Source organism: Lineus longissimus, chromosome 12 (assembly GCF_910592395.1).
Source record: "Lineus longissimus chromosome 12, tnLinLong1.2, whole genome shotgun sequence".
Classification (NCBI taxonomy): Eukaryota; Metazoa; Nemertea; class Pilidiophora; order Heteronemertea; family Lineidae; genus Lineus; species Lineus longissimus.
The window spans coordinates 4184964-4201051 of record NC_088319.1 but is presented as its reverse complement, the minus strand read 5'-3'; the positions used below and the strand labels follow the sequence as shown (position 1 = coordinate 4201051).

General features: G+C 44.7%; 2 protein-coding genes across 2 annotated transcripts; both read left to right on the top strand.

Moving 5' to 3' along the window:
• The first annotated feature begins 5549 nt into the window (after positions 1–5549).
• On the top strand, positions 5550–9327 carry LOC135497210 (uncharacterized). The gene is made up of 2 exons (XM_064786955.1): positions 5550–9011; positions 9250–9327. The coding sequence occupies exons 1-2, from the start codon at positions 5550–5552 to the stop codon at positions 9325–9327; spliced, it is 3540 nt and encodes a 1179-aa protein (XP_064643025.1).
• A 68-nt stretch (positions 9328–9395) lies between these two features.
• Positions 9396–10928, top strand: LOC135497209 (uncharacterized). Its single transcript, XM_064786954.1, has one exon. The coding sequence runs from the start codon at positions 9396–9398 to the stop codon at positions 10926–10928; it is 1533 nt and encodes a 510-aa protein (XP_064643024.1).
• The last annotated feature ends 5160 nt before the right edge of the window (positions 10929–16088 follow it).

The window sequence follows — 16088 nt, the reverse complement described above, 5'->3', positions numbered from 1 at the left end:
AAGACTCAGGTGGCTGCACTTGGAATTGTGCCATTGTTGTAATAACAGTAACAGGGAAGGGCAAAATGTCACGAAAGTTCCTTAGATTATCTTCAGATTCATCATTCATGGGCGCAACTCACTATTCAGCACATGAAAAGTCACTGCACAGCACCTTTATACACATGATGCACACGAGATGTACATGCAGTCATCAGAAACATTTCCTCTGACTGGGGAAAGATTCACGAATCTTTGCTCAAAGCTCATCAACATCGACATCTCTCAACAAAATAACAGTCTCTCCCAGTTCATGAGAGTCTTCTTTAACTTCTGACACCATGTTCAGTTGCCGATGGGCGTTCCGAAAGAAGATAACGATGGATTTAAACTCTGAACACTTGAAGTATATTTCTAGAACATGACAGCCATTTTGTACAGTACCCTAATCTATCACGAGGTGGCAGCACCTCAAACTCTATGACCCATTTATTCAGATTACACTACACAGAGCAACCCGGACCAGTGGCGACATGTGCCGACTAAAGACAATCCAGCTGATATCCTTTCAAGAGGTGCCAAAGTTCAGGACATGAATGATAGCCTTTGGTGGAGTGGCCCAGAGTTTCTGGTGAAGGAGAAAGCTGACTGGCCGATCAACCGCTGTGAAAGCAAGAACATCGATAAGAGTGAAATGAAGAAGGGAGAAAGGACCCTGGTCACGGTGCCATTGAATGAACAGCAGGATGATGAAACCATAGTCCCAGAATGGCGTCTCGATCCATTACGTTATTCAAGTTGGCACCGGCTTTGCCGAGTACAGGCATGGGTATACCGCTTCTTAGAGAACTCTCGGCGAAAAAGAGAGGAGCGTCAGACAGGGGAGTTGACGCCAGACGAGCTACAGCAAGTTCAGAATATCATCATTAGCGAAAGTCAGAAAAAAGCCTTCGCAGAAGAGTACCGGGCGATGACAGAAGGAAAGCCAATCGGAAAGTCAAGCAAAATCCTCAGTCTTTTTCCAAGAATAGACGATGAAGGTGTCATACGCTGTAATGGCCGTCTCAAGCATGCAGAATTCTTGTCATTTGACACCAGACACCCAGTCATTCTACCACGAAAAGATCACGTCACCAAGTTGATTGTAATGAAATGGCCAGGGCCATTGTGCTCACCTCATGTGGAGGAAAGATGGATAAAGATCATGGTATTGTGTAATGTAGTGTTAGGTTTGATGTAGGTCCAAGCAATTACAATTTCCCCAAAATGGCCAATTTACAGTACATTCGACCTCTGTGACCTTGAAAAGTAGGTCAAATCAAAGAAGACCCGGGTGACACATTGAATGGTTGTTAGAATTAGATGTACCTATGATATAAAATTGGTGCCAATCGGGCAAGTAATTACTAAGAATAATGGCATTTTGAAGAATTTAGGATTTGGCCCCCTCCCTGGAGGCCAAACGGCAAATCAGATCGCACCAAACTTCAGTACCTGAAATCACCTGACCAAGGGGTACATGTGTACTTAATTTGTGATCAATAGTCATTGCAGTTAAGAAACGTGCCATAGTTACGGCCTGACGGCGAATTTACGCCATTTGACCTCTGTGACCTTGACAAGAAGGTCAAATTAAAAACCTGTGTGACATATACTGTATGGCGGTTAGATGTACCCATGATATCAAATTGGTGGCAATCGGGCAAGAAGTTAAGGAATAATCACATTTTTAAGGTTTTTGGATTTCGCCCCCTGGTGGTCAAGTGGTGAATCATATTGGACCAAACTTCGGTCCCTGAGATCACCTGACTAAGGGGTAAATGTGTACCAAATTTGGGATCAATAGTCATTGCAGTTTAGAAACGTGCCATCGTTACATCCTAACGGCCAATTTACACCATTTGACCTCTGTGACCTTGAAAAGGAGGTCAAATCAAAAACCCGTATGATATGTGATGTATCCTTGCTAGGAGTACCTACCATAAAAATGTTTTGAAAATCAGACCACTATTAAACGAGCAATCAAACATTTTAACTTTGGACATTAAATTTGGCCCCCGGGTGGCCAAACTAAGAATTTTTCAAGCCCGCCTGGCACCCATATTGGCTATCACATTTGATAAAAAATCAAGGATTTAGTAGAGAGTACATAGATATACATCCAGATCAAATTTGGTTGCAATCCGATCATTAGTTTCGGAGTAATAGTACAATAGTACTGTGTTTATTTTTCAAGATGGCTGCCTGGCGGCCATATCTGATGTCCGAACGGCCGAAATTTTAGGGGTGGAATAGAGAATCCCCAGATACATGTCCACACTGGTTTAAAACCTTCTAGCTAAAATAGATAGGAAACATGCTACTGTTCAGTGAATCAGCAAACTTTGACCGCTGTGACCTTGAAAAGGAGGTCAAATAAAAAACCCGGAGGATATATGATGCACCTTTGCTAGAAGTACCTACCATATTTTTCTTCAAAATTTCCCGACTACTATTAAGGGAGATATTGCATATTTTCACTTTTAACGTTTGGCCCCCTGGTGGCCAAACCATGAAACGAATCGGACCGAAACTTGGTCTCCAGGGTGTCATTACATAAGGGTACATGTGTACCAAGTTTCAACTCAATAGCTCTAACAGTTACGAAACGTGCCCTGCTAACGGACGACGGACGACGACGGACGACGACGACGACGACGACGACGGACGACGGACGCCACGGTATGGGATAAGCTCACCTCTGCTAAGAGGTGAGCTAAAAAGCTACCACGAGCAAGATGGTCACATCACAGGAGTAAATCAGACCTTGGCAGCTTTATCAAGTCGATTTTGGATTGTTGCTGGGCGAGAAGAAATTCGAGATTGGGAAAGAGACTGCAATGAATGCAGACGGAGAAAATGCAAAGTTGCAACTCAGATAATGGCTCCTCTACCCAAGACCAGATTAAAGACATCAGTTCGTGCATTTACAAGAACCTCTGTGGACTTTGGAGGGCCATTCATCACAAAACAGCTGCGCGGAAGGGTACAGTTAAAAAGATATCTCTGTCTCTTCACTTGCATGGCCTCACGGGCTGTGCACTTGGAAATGGCCTACGGACTTGATACTGACTCCTTTCTAAATGCCTTTAATCGCATGGTAAACAGGCGCGGAGTTCCTGAAGAGGTCACATCGGACAACGGTACCAATTTTGTCGCTGGGAACAAGGAGCTGAACGACCTAGTAGAAAATTTGGATCAAGACAAGATCAGCCGTGCAACAGCACGGAGGGGAGTCAAATGGTACTTCAATCCACCATTGGGTCCTCACTTTGGAGGAGTGCATGAATCTCTTATAAAATCAGCAAAAAAGGCAATCTACGCGGTCCTCGGAAAAGCTGACATTAATGATGAGGAGTTAGCTACAGCCATCTCAGGAACCGAGGCCTTGCTGAATTCACGCCCTCTTACATACCAGGCAGCAGACTCACAGGACACACCGCCGTTGATCCCGAATCACTTTTTGTTTGGCCAGGTTGGGGGTCAGTTTGCCCCAGAAGCAGTGGACAGCATCAGGTTCAATCCACGCAGAAGATGGCGGGTAGTTCAGCAGCTGATTAAGCATGTCTGGGAGAGATGGCTGAAGGAGTGGCTGCCAATGTTGCACCCAAGAGCCAAATGGAGGGAAGAAATGAAGGATCTTGAATCAGGAGACCTGGTTGTGGTAGTTAGCCCAAATACACCGAGGGGACAATGGCCTCTGGGCAGGATTTTGGAGGTCCTACCTGGCAAGGATGATCATGTCCGCGTCGCAAAAGTCAAGATTGGAGACAATGAATTCCTGAGGCCAATTTCAAGGTTGTGCCCCCTTAGATGTAAGCGCTAAGGACAATTTAGAACATTCCCAGGGACCTAGGAATCATTAAGGGTCTCCTGGGCTATCATATTTCATAATCTGCGGTAAATAATCTGAGGATAGGTCATTGAGGACGGTGAGGATTTAAAAATTGGACTAACTGCATACAGGAGGACACAAGGGCATCGAGGACGAGGGAGGAATCTACATCCTAGAGGACCAACCGAATGAAGGATGTCTTGAAGATCAAGAAGGGTAGCAAGCAGAACTCCATTTTGGCTTGATCACCCAATTTGGTCAGTCTGCTGAGGTTCGAAAGTAAGGCGACCCTCCCCCTAGCCAGCCTCACGGGGCGCTTTTGGGCAAGGCGTAGCACCCGTAAGCCCCCTTGTCATGGGTTACTGACAAACAGCAAGAATCCAATCACAGGAGATCCGACGTCCATCATATGACATTTCAAAGATAATCATCGTGATTATATGACATTTCAAAGACAATCATCGTGATTATATGACATTTCAAAGACAATCATCGTGATTCAAAACGGCCTATAGGGCATGGAACAATTTATCAGTTTTGTGCATGTTAATTTAACAACTCCAAGCTCAACTGCCTCGGGTTTCTGTTCCATCAGATTTTCTGCACATTCATGCAGTTTGGTTGGGTTTTTTTTTTAATAGCGTTTATGATGACAAATTGGAACAGCCTATGAATTAAGGACATTTTCTAACAGAAACCAGGTCATTTGGGTTTGAAAGAGTTAAATTGACTGCACTGTGTGTGTGTGATAATCAGACATTCAGTGGATTATAGTGTGGAAATAACTATAGTACTAGTAGTGAAAAATCGGTTATGGCAATGTGTTTTCGAGTAAAAATATTCATAATCGGAATATTGTGGAAATATTCATTATAGGAATATTTGTGACGGCCGCCAAGTGCGTCCTGAAGAAATTTGAATTTGGCGCCTTAGTTTTCGCGCGCTTGGGTGGCGGCGCTGCTGTCTCAGCTTCCGCCCAACTCCATTGAATTTTAATTGTCAAAGTTTAGGACGCAGTTGTCCTCTTTTGTCCGCCTTTGCGGTGAAAGTTTCGAGGCCTTGTCAGACGGGATAAAGGTAACTATAAAGATAAAGATGTATAGAACCCCTGGAAACTATGTTAGGACCCTGTTATCCCCAAGTTATGTAACTTAGGTCACTTTTATGTGGCGGTGTCCCACTACTTTTGCTCACCCATGTGTTTGTGGTTGTCTTTAGACGCCTCTAGGTGGCGACACTGTACGGATGCCCGTGTATTTTTGTGCTAAGACAAATCTGTCCGGCCAACAGATATTGTTCGTGAAGTTGAGTCTGGGTGCCTCAGGTCCCATGGCGACCCTTTTGTAAAAGATGACTCCGGGATCTTGATATGCACGGTGTTTTGAGTATGATGTTTTGACAACACTAACAGCCACATCCACTATTTAGGGACAAACTGTTAACTGGTAGTAGATTGTACGAATCTGTGCATACATTTGTATTTTATTTTTTATGTTCTGATCCTGGAACATTACAGAGTTTTGTAAGGTTTTGATTGTTGATTATTCGTGTCTTTCAGTGTTTTACGTCAGCCTCATCGATGTGTACTATACTCCTCACGATACGAGGTCCTTATCCAGAATAAAGACGCCTCTATTCTCAATGAAAGTTTGAGTACATTTTTAAAGCCGCAACAGTAAAAGACTTTCCCGACGTAATGCACCGAAGAGGACTCGATCTTTTGGCGGATGCTGCTGACAGGCAGACTACGATGTTTCTCCAACAGGAGAGTAGGAGATTGGCTGATGAACTGCAGCATATGCAGACGCAGTTGCAAGCACTGTCAGATAGTCGGCAGAGAGCATCGAGGGACTGGATTTCCTCTCGTTGGGCGTCGACGCCCATTCCGCCACAGCCAAATTTCTCCTCCGTTGAAGCCACATGTAGCAAGGCGAGATGCACTATGCCCACTGCAGAGGCTACAGCTCATGCCGTGGATATAAATACTGGCATTGATCCTCCGCAATCCAGGACGCCTCCTGTTTTGCCTGCTAGGGACCCCAGTCCAACTAATCATGAGAAGTCCGCTGACAGTGGCTTTGATCTTTCGAAGGCAATATCGACTCTCGCCGATGTGTTGGTGCGGCGGGGGGAAGGACTTCCTAAAAAGGAACCGGAAGTTTTCAAAGGCGACATCTTTTCGTATCCATCCTGGAAAAATTCATTTAATGTGTTGGTTGAGGGCAGATACCCATCAGCTATGGACAGATTGTACTATCTCGGTCGTTACACTGCAGGAGATGCAAAGCGTTGCATTAAAGGCCTGCTTGATTTGAACACCTGTGAAGCATATGCTAAGGCAAAGCAGATTCTCGAAGAGCGTTTCGGAGATCGGTTGAAGTTGTCTGAGAACTTTCGTAATCGCTTAGACAAGTGGCCGTCAGTCAAGCCTGGTGACGGTAAAGGCATGCAGGAGCTATCGGATTTCTTGTGCGAGTGTGAGACGGCTATGACCAGTTTGTCAAATCTGAATATTTTGAATGACGCGATTGAGCAACGCCGTGTGATAGACAAGTTACCTCGTTTTATGCAAGAAAGGTGGCTCACAGTTGTGGATAAATGGAGATTTGGAGCTGATAGTGACGGGTCCGGCCAGGTTGTGAACGACTCATATCCACCATTTTCCAGACTTGTACAGTTTGTAAAGAAACACGCGCGAATCATGTCAAATCCAATCCTGGATAGGTCGTCCAGCGCACCTACCAAATCCGTTGTTAGTGTGAAACCTGCGCAGAGATCCAGCTTCGCTACCGGAACAGAAACTATAACTGAAAAGGTCACAGGGCCAACAAAGTGTGTGCTCTGTCCAAAGGACAACACTCATGCAATTGACTCATGTGTGAAATTCAAGAATATGTCTCTTAGTGATAGAAAGGAAGCCGTAAAGAAGCATGGGTTGTGCCTGGGGTGCCTTAAATGGGGTCATCGGGTTAGGGACTGCAAAAGCAAGCATAAATGCAAAACCTGCTCTCGTGCCCACCCCACGTTTCTTCACGACGACTCTTTCAAACCTGTTGAATCTACTGTGCATTGTACAGAGTCAAGTGATGTGGGCTCAGAATGTCTGCACACTATGATTGTGCCAGTGTATGTGTATCATGAAGACGACCCCTCGCGGGAGGTGTTGGTTTACACATTGTTGGATGATCAATCTGACACTTGTTTCGTATCTGAGTCAGTGCTGGAGGGCATTGATAAGAGAGGTGATAGCACCTATCTCAAAATCAACACAGTGTTGGCAGAAGGTGTTGTGCCAGCTGAGCGGGTGACAGGCCTCATGGTCCGGGGTTTTGGTGAATCTGCAAAAATAAGCCTCCCTGTAGTCTTTTCGCGTAAAGGCATCGGTGCCTGCCGCTCACAGATACCGCGTCAAACCAGCGCGAAACAGTGGCGCCACCTCAAAGGGGTGGCACCTAAGATTATGCCATACCGTGAGGATATCGAGATTGGCATGTTGATCGGTCAAAATTGCGCGCGCGCCATCAGGCCAAGGCAGATTGTCGCTGGGGGAGAAGATGATCCGTATGGTGTTAAAACGGCGCTAGGTTGGGGCGTGGTTGGCAGGATGGATAAATTAGGGTCAAGGCTTGCTAATTCACAAGATCGTTTCGTGTACAGAACTCGTACAAAAGAAATTAACCCCTCTGATATTTTGCAGGTACTCGGCCAAGACTTTGCCGATACTAATGATGTTGATTCTCATTCTCTATCTGTTGAAGACAGGTTGTTCATTGAAAAGGTTTCCAGTGGCATCAAACTCCGTGATGATGGACACTTTGAAATTCCCCTCCCGTTTCGTGAGGATCAGGTGAGACTTCCCAACAACCGAGTGATGGCTATGAAGCGTACGCAGAGTCTCAAGGCGAGGATTAGAAAGGATGCTAAGTATGGTGAAGAATATGTGAAATTCATGAGTAAGCTCATAGATGCCGGCCAGGCTGAGAGAGTGCCAGAAAACGAATTAGATCTGGACAATGGTTCTGTATGGTACATTCCCCATCACATGGTCTCACATCCTCACAAGGAGGGTAAGTATAGGGTCGTGTTTGATTGCGCCGCGTCCTATCAAGGAGAGGCATTAAATGGCCATTTGCTCCGGGGACCGGATTTAATAAACAATCTTGTCGGTGTCCTGGCCCGCTTCAGGAAGGAAGAAGTGGCATTCACGTGTGATGTCCAGGGTATGTTTCTACAGGTGGTCGTGCCCCCCCGCCACAGAAATTATTTGCGATTTCTGTGGTGGGAGGACGGCGATGTCAGCAAGGAGCCAGTTGATTACAGGTGTACTGTGCATCTATTTGGCGCGACCTCGTCTGCAAATTGCGCAAACTATGCCCTAAAGGCAACAGCTGAGAGATTCAAGGACGACTACGAGCCCCAGGTGGCGACTTTCTTTAACAGGAATTTCTATGTAGATGATGGGGCCACCTCCGTTTTGACAACAAGTCAGGCTATTAGCCTAGCTTTGGGCTCTGTGAGTATGGCTGGGAAGGGAGGGTTCACCCTTCACAAGATACTTTGCAACAATAAAGAGGTGTTGAAACATATTCCCAATCAATACTTGTCAGAGAACCTCCAATGTCTTGAGCTTGGTAATACTCAACTACCTGTTGAAAAGACTCTAGGAGTTGTGTGGTGTGTTGAATCTGACATGCTACGATTTAGGGTGGAGATCAATGACAAGCCATTGACCAGACGTGGCTTGTTATCCACCGTCAGTTCCATCTATGATCCCCTTGGTCTAATATCGCCTTTCATACTTACAGGAAAACGAATTCTGAAGGAGTTGTGTTTGAGTGGTTCTTCCTGGGACGACCCTCTTCCTGACAATGTAAGGAACGAGTGGGAAAGATGGAGGACCGAGCTGCTAGAATTGCCCAAGGTTTCCATTCCTAGGTGTTATCGGGCTGGCACGCTTGAAGGGCCGGTGACTAATGTCGAGCTACATCATTTCAGTGATGCTTGCTTCTCTGGGTATGGTCAGTGCAGTTATGTTCGGCTTGAAGACGCTACCGGTAACTGCACTACTTCTCTGGTGATGGCCAAGTCGAGGGTTACTCCTGCCAAAGCTGTGACAATTCCCAGGCTGGAGTTAACTGCGGCACTCCTGTCAGCTAGGGTTGGTAAGTTCCTTGGCAAAGAACTAGATTATGACCAGATAGAACATTTCTACTATACTGATAGCATGGTTGTGCTTGGCTATGTGAATAATGAAAGCAGAAATTTTCACATTTTTGTTGCAAATAGGGTGCAGGAAATTAGAGACTTGACTAACATAGCCAATTGGAGACATGTTGACACTGCGCAGAATCCTGCTGACATAGCATCACGTGGCATGAATGTTTCTGAGCTTTCAGCTAGCCGCCTTTGGTGGCAGGGCCCAGAATTTCTCGTTTCAGGACCAGTGCCGACCCTTCCTGAATGTCCAGTGGTGAAAGATGACCCTGAGCTGAAGAAGTTCGTGTTCAAGACAGATGTTGTTCCTGTACCAGAGGTGCCTGACATGGAAAGCAGGTTCGCCAACTTCTCCTCTCTGTTGAAACTGAAGAGGGCCATGGCTGTGAGCATGAAGTATGCCAGGAAATTGAAGAACAAGGATCCTGACACTTGTCCTCCAGTCACTACTGATGACCTGAAGCAGGCAGAGGATCAGATAATAAGGTTAGTCCAAGGTAAGGCGTATCCTGAAGAGCTAGCATCCCTGAGCAAAGGGACTAGATCTGCTGTCAAAGCTGGCAGCAAAATTGCGCCATTGGATCCCTTCCTGGATGATAAGGGGATTATTAGAGTTGGTGGTCGCCTGAGTCGATCATCCATGTCATATGAAGTCAAGCATCCAGTATTGATTCCGCGTACTTGTCACTTAGCTAGCTTGATAGTTAAACGTTTCCACCAGAAGGTTGGTCATTCCGGTAGAGGAATGACGTTAAACAGTATCAGACAGGCTGGGTTTTGGATTGTAAATGCCCGGTCGATAGTTGCTAAGTTCATCATGGGCTGTGTGTGTTGTAGAAAGCTTCGGGGAAACCCCTGTGTTCAAAAAATGTCTGACCTGCCTACCGACCGCTTGGAGCCAGCCGCCCCCTTCAGCTATGCTGCCGTTGATCTATTTGGCCCTTTCACTGTCAAGTCCGGTCGTAGCGAACCCAAGCGTTGGGGTGTTATGTTCACGTGTCTGGCCAGTCGTGCGATTCATATCGAGACCGCAAATCAATTGACCACAGATTCATTTCTCAATGCGTACCGCCGATGTGTGAGTAGACGTGGCAAAATCCGATTTTTGCGATGCGATCGTGGTTCGAACTTCGTAGGTGGACAGAATCAATTGTTAGCAGCGTTGCAGGAAATGGATCGCGATAAGATCAAGCATGAGTTGCTGAAAGACGATTGTGACTGGGTTGATTTCGAAATGAACTTTCCTGTGAGCAGTCACATGGGCGGTGTATGGGAACGAATGATTGGCGCAGCGCGTAAGGTGTTGTCTGCTCTGCTCATGGGCACAGGAGCTCAGCTTGATGACGAGTTGTTACGTACATTACTCTGCGAGGTTGAGTACATAGTTAACTCGCGCCCGTTAACAGTTGTAGATTCCACTTCTGCGGACCTAGAGCCCCTGTCACCAATTCAGCTGCTTACCCTGAAATCTCAGGTGGTGAAGCCACCACCGGGCAAGTTCGTTAAACAGGACATATACTCTAAGAAAAGGTGGCGTTGTGTACAGGCTCTTGCTAACCAATTTTGGGAGCGTTGGCGTGGCGAATTTTTGGTAATGCTGCAGCCTAGGAAGAAATGGCTCAGCCAGCAGAGAAATCTTGAGCCTGGTGATGTTGTAATGCTCGTAGAAGAGGGCCAGCCTAGATGCGCATGGCCTCTGGCTCGTGTTACAAAGGTGTGTCCTAGTCAGGACAAGTTGGTCAGAAAGGTTGAAATTTTTGTTGGGAAAACCAAATCCCTGTTGGATAGACCAGTACATAAGTTGATCCTCCTGGTGAAGAACCGGGACAATCCTGTTGAGGAGAGTGAAACTCTGGAGTAGTTGAGCCTTTTCGTGGGCCGGGTTCTGGTTTTTGGGCTCCAGGACCTGGGTCATGGATTGTGCTACATGTATGAGTTAGTCTTGACTGGGATGAGAGAAATCTGACAGTTATTTTGTTTCCTATGACTGTGTGATTTCTCTTCCCCCTTGGTACAGGTTGCTAATTTGAAGCAACTGGTGCTTATATGTAAAGATTGCTCGTGGGAGCAAATAGACATTTTTCTAAAAAACATGATGTTTGCACTTCTCTGTATTTTGAATTTTTACCTGCGTGTAATTAAGATAGTGTATTTGTGTACTGTACATGTTTGTGATGCTTAAGAGGGGTTTTTGAAGCATTATGAGCAAGAAAGTTGGAAAAGTTTCGGTTTCATAGTGGAAATTTGAATTTCCTAGTTGCTTAGATAGCAGAGTGAAAAGTTGAATGTGTCTGTAAGTTTAGTTTGACTGACTTTCTGTTTTAAGGTCATTTCAGCAAAGTTTAAAGCTGAACCGTTGAATTTGAGGTTCACTTGATATGTTTAAAGCTGACCTGTGTTTTTAATGGTCACTGTTTTGGTTCTGATTTCAAAAGTTTTTTGTTTTTTGTTTTGTTTTGTTTTGTTTTTTTGACTTTGTGAGGTGAATTGTATAGTGTTTGTAAACTGTTTTGGGCAACAGTTTAGGAGAGGCATGTGACGGCCGCCAAGTGCGTCCTGAAGAAATTTGAATTTGGCGCCTTAGTTTTCGCGCGCTTGGGTGGCGGCGCTGCTGTCTCAGCTTCCGCCCAACTCCATTGAATTTTAATTGTCAAAGTTTAGGACGCAGTTGTCCTCTTTTGTCCGCCTTTGCGGTGAAAGTTTCGAGGCCTTGTCAGACGGGATAAAGGTAACTATAAAGATAAAGATGTATAGAACCCCTGGAAACTATGTTAGGACCCTGTTATCCCCAAGTTATGTAACTTAGGTCACTTTTATGTGGCGGTGTCCCACTACTTTTGCTCACCCATGTGTTTGTGGTTGTCTTTAGACGCCTCTAGGTGGCGACACTGTACGGATGCCCGTGTATTTTTGTGCTAAGACAAATCTGTCCGGCCAACAGATATTGTTCGTGAAGTTGAGTCTGGGTGCCTCAGGTCCCATGGCGACCCTTTTGTAAAAGATGACTCCGGGATCTTGATATGCACGGTGTTTTGAGTATGATGTTTTGACAACACTAACAGCCACATCCACTATTTAGGGACAAACTGTTAACTGGTAGTAGATTGTACGAATCTGTGCATACATTTGTATTTTATTTTTTATGTTCTGATCCTGGAACATTACAGAGTTTTGTAAGGTTTTGATTGTTGATTATTCGTGTCTTTCAGTGTTTTACGTCAGCCTCATCGATGTGTACTATACTCCTCACGATACGAGGTCCTTATCCAGAATAAAGACGCCTCTATTCTCAATGAAAGTTTGAGTACATTTTTAAAGCCGCAACAATATTGTGCGAGTATTCATCATAGGAATATTGTGCGAGTTACCATGCAAACGGACTCTTGGACTGATAAAGACTGTGGGTAAACATGGCCAATTTACTCCGCAAACTCAACGTCTGAGATGGATAAAGTCTAATTTGTGCTCTAACCAAAGAGGGATTGGGTTAGCCAATCAAAAGTTATTGTCTTGTTCCGCTTTAACCATTAAAGGGTTAATATTGATCTTCTGTTAACATTGGCTCAGTGTACTGAAATATTTGAATCATTATGATACTTAATTGTTGCGCAAAGTATAATTTAGTTTTTGGACATGCCAATTGGGGGCGTCTAAGAGTAGTCAAGGATGGAAGCTGAGATTGGTACTCGATTAGCAAGCTTATCGAGGGAGGGGAGAATGAGTTGAAGGACATTAGGTTGTGACTTGAGGACGTCCGGCGAGGACAGAGGTTTTATAGTAGTAGTGTCTGCAACAACGAGCGCTGAACGAACGATGTAAAATTATTTTGTGTTGAGCAATAAATATCAGTTTTTAACGGAACAGATCGATTTGTCGTGGAAAAGTGGATGTTCATCGAAACAAAGGTGTCCCACTGGAGTAGAAGCAGTCCTGAGAAAATCTCCACCTCAGACAAGTCATACCTGGGACTCGTCACATGTTCACCTCAACAAGTCACATATTTCATTCATTTCATTTCAAACACACAAAACCTCATTTAAACTTGGAAATCTTTGCATGCCTTTTCAAAATGAATGTCAGGACAACGCAATTTTTAAAAATAACTATTGTGTGGTTGTCAAAACACTAAATTAAATGGATGGCAAGATAAAGTTAGACAAAGTCACTAATAGGGGTCTCTACCATCGCACAGTACGTCATGACTTTTCACCCTTACGAGGAATATATGCATTAGGCCTACTGAATCCAACATGACCCAGTGCCCTCACTGTGGTGTTTATTAGTCATCTAAAGACGGTCAATTTAACCCCCTGCTCCTGCCTATAGTCCCCCTTTAAGTTGCAATTTCACTGAATCGCGAAATGATATGGCTGCGAGTATTGTCAGGTTTAAAGTACAGCGATTTGTACCCAGACCTGCATCAACATTCTGATAAGTTTGTAAAGCAGAATACGTGTTCATTTCAGGAAAAATCATTCAAGAAGTCAAGTTGCCAGTAATGAAGACTACTTCCCTGTGTTTTGGTGGAAGTAATTATGAGGATGTGTATGTAACCAGTGACAGGACACCACTAAGTGAGGTGGAATTCCAAAAGGAACCGCTGACTGGTTCAGTCTTCAAAGTGAGCGGCCTCGGCATCAAAGGCCTACCACAGTTTACGTACGAGGGGTGAATGGATCTGTCCTCAAGACGGCTTCAGTGAAGAAATCATATGTCTGTCTTAAAGGGACAACTTGGGCATGAGATATGTTGGTTTTACATACAAAAATGGCTTCCAGCAGGACCGCTACGTCCCCAAAAAAATCGTTGAACTGCAATAAACAATGCAGTAGAACGGGGTGTAACCATCGGCCTGCCTGAAATTTACAAGCCATGTCAAAAACTGCCTCGTAACACTGGCGAAAATCATTATCAGAGATCAGCATTGGTGTGCAAGTGGCGGCGCATGGTGTCAAGCCGGGTGACGTCATTATCCTCCTGACCAGGTAAATCCCACGCCCAAGTTGTCCCTTTAAAGTACATTTTCCATTTAATCAGTTAGTGTGATAAGGTTGTGACTTTTGAACATCTACATGCGCGGTTTTCCCGATGGTGGCGCCTATGGCATGCCAAAGCGGAATGCCAGGAGGCCGTTTTGCAATCAGAAATTCAGAAAATATTGTTCAGGACCCTTTTTACAGCAGACTCAATTTGAAATTTACTTCACAGAAAGAAAAATTCTATATTCTGCCCAAAAATCGTTCAGAAACATTTTTTATCCAAGAATGCAAAATGCGTCAGAATTGTTTTCGGGCAGGACGTATTTGCGGGCAGGACGCAAATTCAGCTGAATTCACATATGTATGCGGAGAGAATGATCACTACTGTAGCACTTCTGATCGCTACTGGGAACCGCTTTGATGATCGCCGCTCAGGCCCTCAGGTGACTTTCGCGTTAATAGATGGCGATGGCGATGTTCTCCTTGCCGGTGCAAGAATTCGTGACCGACGCAAACAATGCTACAAAAAATATTGTTGGTTGCCTGAGACTATTCAACTGAAAAATTGGCTAAAAATTAATCTTCATGTGTCTCCAAAAAGAATCTTATGAGGACTAAGCATAAAACACATATTAAAAATTACATGTAAATTACAGCATGCTCTTGAAACTGCTCAGAAGTGGCTCATTGAGGCTAATTACCCGAGGCCGCGCGCTGCGCCATCTATTAACCAATGAACACACGAGCACCTCCTGAAGGGGTTGTCTTTCACCAGTCTTTACAGAGACTGGTACTTCACTCAACATGAGCTCGAGTCAATGTTATATTCAATCCGTGTTAGCAGGTCATGTAATCTTTGAGATTTCGCGGGAAATGATATTGTAAACAAACGCACGTGCGCAGTTCAAATGGTGAACAATTGCGAACTTGGGTTTTCCCGGTGTTCGGAAAATGGTTTTTTAAAGGGGGACTATAGGTGGGAGCTGGGGGTGGAATTGGTGGTATTCATTATACTAATATGTACAGTTAGGGGCTTAAGCCTTGGGGGAAGGGGATGGGGCAGATTTTTCATTGGGAATGAACGTCAATCAACAACATGGCGATGTTTCATGATTATAAATAAATACACCGAGTAGAGACGATCGAAACACCAACTTTTATTTCATGCATGGCCCATAGCCTAGGGCAGGCCAACAAAGTTCGAGTGCTTTGCTGGGCACCAGTCTAATAGGGGGATAATATCCATCTTTTAGACAGCAATTCGAGAGCTATTGACATAATAGTACCCGACATTTTAACCACCCAGCAACAGTGGACCACTGTCTCAATTGACTATGTCCTTACCTATCCTCAAAGACATGGTTTCTTATCAATGACACTACCGCAGCTTATACCATAGCTGGGACAAAAATGTGTACCTGGAAAAAATGGTCATGATACATGGGCCATTACAACAAACTCAAATGTACTACGGGTTTATATACCGTGGCCCTATGTTGTATATCTGCTAGGGATGACTGTGTTCGAAAGAAATGACTTTTGCAAAGTAACTCCCACTTCGAATAGGCTGGTTACTCTAAGCTTGATTAGAAAGTTATCTGGGCATGGTGCCTTGGACTGACCTGACATCTCACTGTGCTCTAGACGACATGTACACCAGGCCCACTGCCTTAGACTGAGCTATCATCTCACCATGCTTGTGAAGACAGGGACAACCTGACCATCTCTTCTATACCTAGCTACCCTGACCAAAAAGATCTTCGAGATTCACCGTAGTAAAATCTGAATTCACCATTAGCATGGTGAAATCAGAATTGCGACAGCTGCTGTCATCAGCTTGGTTGTGACAGGGTCTACGACGAGTGAAGCCGGCTGGTAACTACTATTCAGACCTGGGACATTGTGACAACTACTGCCATCAGATTGGTTGTGACATGGGCTCTACAGAGAGGTCTACATGATATATTTTTCGTAAGGAATAGCTGGGACAAAGATGTGTAGGCCTACCTAGAAAAAATTATCATGATTCATGGACCTTCCCA